General features: G+C 36.8%; 1 protein-coding gene and 1 long non-coding RNA gene across 6 annotated transcripts in view; one reads left to right on the top strand and one right to left on the bottom strand.

Moving 5' to 3' along the window:
* Positions 1-1231: 1231 nt before the first annotated feature.
* The window catches only part of LOC112488280 (uncharacterized), a 10619-nt gene continuing 7409 nt past the window's right edge, over positions 1232-4441 (top strand). Inside the window, exons 1-2 of one of the 5 annotated variants that reach the window (XR_003052158.1) lie at positions 1232-1558; positions 2809-2880. This is a non-coding gene — a long non-coding RNA (uncharacterized LOC112488280). The remainder of the gene's footprint in view (positions 1559-2808; positions 2881-4441) is intronic. The other 4 variants (XR_003052159.1, XR_003052156.1, XR_003052157.1 and 1 more) reach the window with 4 other exon arrangements.
* Positions 2110-4441, bottom strand: part of col4a1 (collagen, type IV, alpha 1) — a 34600-nt gene continuing 32268 nt past the window's right edge. The window contains exon 53 of the mRNA XM_008328686.3: positions 2110-4021. Within this exon, the coding sequence (XP_008326908.1) occupies positions 3923-4021 (99 nt within the window). The 3' untranslated portion in view covers positions 2110-3922. The remainder of the gene's footprint in view (positions 4022-4441) is intronic.

The following is a 4441-nucleotide window of genomic DNA, read 5'->3' as shown; positions in this document are numbered from 1 at the left end:
CCTAGTAACAGATCGTCTGATCTCAGAGACATTTCTAAATTTCAAAACAAGCCTCTGGTCACAAAGGGGCTTTTGTAATAGGTAATGAGGTCACTTAAGGCTGCTGTCAATTGTAATTATTTTAAGACGCTAACAGTTCACTAAGCTGCTGTTATAGCAGCAAGTGTTTGTGTTTATTTTGTAATCTTCCCAACCAGCTCCAACAACAACGTCAAATCCTACCACGTCACTATGTTTTATATCACCAGTTATATCACACTGTAGCCTCTTACATGATTACTTACGTAGAATACTGCATTGTAATGGAAGAGGTATCACTAACAAATAGGAGTTTACAATCCTGGTGTGAAACACTTTGTTCAATATAAAAATCTGATAAATTTGCAAATGTACCCTAATATAATAGTAATACTGCTACTACTAATAATAATAATAACAATAATAATAATAACAATGGTGGCGCTTTGGCCCAGAGGCAATGTCTCTGTCATTGGTGTGGAACCCCAGGGTTCACCTCCTGGGCAAGTTCGAATCCCGGTTAGGGCAGTTAATACCTTCCAGTGGACTCACCACCCGCAGGAAGGTTTGGGTACGGTGCAATGTGATTTGGGTGGCGACTGCTGCCCCCGCAACCCGGTAACGGATAAGCGGATGAAAATGGATGGATGGATGGAATAATAACAATGATGAAAATGAATCTGAGACTGAAGTGATATTCTTTCACTGAGTAACTTCAGTTTTTCAATCTTAGAAATTAGTATTATTTGTATTGTATTTTTCTATATTTAATATTAATCTGTTACTGCTAAAGCCACAAAGGTAAAATTATCACCATGTCAAAGTCATTTATCATATTAACAATGCTTTAGCTTCTTAACTGCAGTTTAGGCCTTGTCTATAGCAGCATAGACTGTATCTATGACTTATAATCTTCTGATCATTTGGAACATTAGTTTTAGTTTTACTTCTCATTTGACCACCTGGCCTTTCAGCATGCAGACCATTGCCAGTGACCCTACCTGAGTGACCCTGCACTGACTAGGTTAGAGGTCAAGGCCTTGTTAGACCTCATTAGAAGATAGCGTTAGGTCAAGGCCCATGTTCTCCTGTCGGGTGACAAGGGAGGAAACAAGGGATAAGATTCCGGTAATAGATGAAAGACGAGAGTGGAGATGAACGGGGGGGGGGGGGGGGGCTCTGCAATGCGTATCGATCTGTTTATGTTTTCTCGGGGTGAACACTTTGTTGGCCACAGTCCCGGCAGAAGTGCTGAGCTGGTGGCTGCGTTGCACACTGGGAGTGTTGGTGCAGAGGCCTGGGCTGAAGATGGATTTGATGTCAGCTCCCTCTGTGTTTCCATGGAATAATAGCCAGTGACAGTAAAAACCATAAACACCGTGGGGGCTTTTGAATCGGCCAGATGGAAAGCTGTGCTGTGATAGTATCAACAGGCGCCATGTTGTTTTTAAATTGTGCTGGTGCTGCCCTCTTCTGGTAATTTCTATGTATGTAATGTAAACGTGCATCAGGTGGGACCGACAAACCGATAAACTCGATAGTAAGTCTTTTAAAATCCATTATTGATGCTCTTTCCATATTATGTATACAACTAATGAATCACAAGCAAATGTACCGTTTCAACATATGTATTTAATGATTTATTCACTGCTTAATTAAAATAAGAGACATACGTTTGTTAGCATGGCCTAGCCTAAAATGCTAAAATGAGCAAATAACCAAATAAAATAATTTCATGAAATAAAGACCATTTTATCGTCAGAAGTAAGCTGAGAGGGAGTTTGACAATAGCAAACGTAGCAATTATTTAGGACGCTGACTAGGTTGTATATATATTAAAATATTTATTTAATTATTTATTTATTTATTTTATTTTATTCTTTCAAAAAGCAACTATAGTAGTTATCGCAGAGTAGCAACCAAAGAGTAGCTACTTTTAAGTACAGAAATAATTAAAAGTAGCTAAAATACTATACAATTTGATAAAAGTTAGCAAAAATGTATCACATCATACAAATTGCCATCCAAACAAAGCCTAAACAAGGCCCACCTATGTCCGCAGAACGGAAGAAAGCAATGTAGAGTACAAAATAATTCTAAAAATCATTTTATTGCAGGATTTACACAGTATGAGAAAACAATAAAATGTCGATGTAGTGTACAGTGAAATCTTCGGTTCAGTCTGTGAAGCAGAAATAAACCCACCAAGTAGTTTTTTTTGTTGAGAACTTGGTAATACTGCGAATACTTCATGGAGCATTTAATTACGAGCAGGCACAACAAACATTAACAGGTTATGGTAAGTGTGATCTAAATGCTAAAACAGTAGAAATGTTTGCGTTCTTAATTTAATACTTAACAAGACATGTTGTAAATTTGTTTGTGCAAAATACCTTTATATCTAGTATTAACTCAAGACTCTCCAAATAACGTAGACGTGGCACAAACCTACAGTATGTGAAGACTTTACTGACGTACAACTTGACCAAGACACAACAACAGTGCATATAAGAAGTGCACTTATTGTTAAAATCAGAATATCAGGATTTTCAGCCTTTTAAAAACGTTTTCTTGATCTGAAGATTAAGTAAAGTTCCAACATTTAGGATTTAAATGGCATCTTTTTTAACCTAAAAATTACAAATGAACAAATATTCTTTTAATATTGGGCAAATACACTCATACAACTACATTTGTATGAGCGTGTTTTGCAGATATACAGTCATGTTTTGATCCTTTCCTCTTAATGATTATTTTTTTGTTTTGTTTGTTTTTGCTTAATGTCAATAGGTGAAGCTAATGCAGTTCTCAGAAGAAAACAGTCAAGTAAATGGAGAGTGGAATAGCAAGTACATATTATGTGTAAGTACATATAAACATGTGCATTTCCATGGGACCCAAGGCCGGACACGTTGGTTCACTTAATATGGGTGGAGTTCAAAGTCTGACAGCGTAATGGCAATTTTTGTTCTTTTTGCTTTTATTTTTTTGTGCACTTGTACTGTAGGGTTGAGCAACAACATATACTGTAAAGGACATCATGACACACATACAACAAATCCAAGCATCTCATCAAATGCACACATGCCTATACACAATCGTACAAACAAACACACGCACACACTCCTGCCAATGCTATTTCAGTGCTTTCCTGTATGTTAATAAGGCGCTGATCACTGGATGTTAAAGCACAGGTTTTTAGATCCAAGAAATCTCAGTCCAACATAATTCTCATAATTCTCATAAATAAAAAAATGGAGCTAATAACACACAAAGTAATTCAATATTAACCTGAGGAGATTATGTTAGAGAGGAATGCATTGTATTTACAACAAGGTGATTGTTTTATATATATACGTATATATGTGTGTGTGTATCTGTTGTGGCAAGCTTTGGTAATCAGTGGTAAGTCCCATCTTTAACATTAGTAAAAGATACATGTTGTGACAATCTATCATAATAATAACATGAAATATTCTTTGAATGGGGTGGCAAATGCAGGAAGAGCAGAAAAGCAAAATAGCATAAGGCAGATAAGTAAGTTTCAATAGCACCTCACGTGCACAGAAAAATAAACCTTTCAAAATGAACACTCATTTACCAGTTTAGCGGGCATGGACTCAGTGCAGAGGTAAACTGGGTGCCATTTCTAAGACACATGCTGTGATCATGTTGGTTAAGTGTTTCTACATGAAGCAAAAAGGCCGCTTGGTCTCTGCATTTTGGGTTTGTAAAGTTCAATCTTTGGATGTTCTGCAAACCACGTCTCCACTGTCCCTCTCCTCTCACACATGCAGGGAAATAGCACCATCCTTTGAAAACAGGAACGTGAGGATAGGTTGAGGTTGTCAGCACACACTGAATTGTTTCCACATCTGGGGAGGGAGTACTCTGGTGTTGGCATTTATGTCCGCTTCATGCACACCTGACAGCGGCTTATGTGTGTTCTGAGGCTGCCAGCTTTAAGTGTTGTTGGAACAGGTTTCCTGGAAGAAGTAATGGAGAGAAAATTAATATATATTTTTTTTTCATTAGTGGTTTTCAAGCGGTTGGCCTGATAACAATAAGTGAAATGCAACCCCAAACCATTACAAAGCCTCCTCCTTGATTCACTGAATGTTTAAAACAAAGATAAAACTATTGTTTTCCTAGTCATCAACTGATTTATTTACTCTGTAGTGAAATATATTCAGCATATTTTTGTCTCTCCTTGGCTGTTCTACATGGCTGTTTTTGATTCTTGTTTCAAAGAATATTAAGCAGAAGGGTTGACCTTATCAAACATGTCCCTCTTTGAAAAAATGTTTGGACACCTCCTACTTAGTTGCTAATAAATTACTGCTATTTTGTCTGTTGAAAGTATTCATATTAATAATTTAATATGTTATGAATTTGTAATTATATTGACTAGAAATGTAAGTAT

The sequence above is a fragment of the Cynoglossus semilaevis genome, chromosome 16 (genome assembly GCF_000523025.1).
Source record: "Cynoglossus semilaevis isolate Cse_v1.0 chromosome 16, Cse_v1.0, whole genome shotgun sequence".
Taxonomy (NCBI): Eukaryota; Metazoa; Chordata; class Actinopteri; order Pleuronectiformes; family Cynoglossidae; genus Cynoglossus; species Cynoglossus semilaevis.
This window is presented reverse-complemented; position numbering and strand designations above follow the sequence as displayed.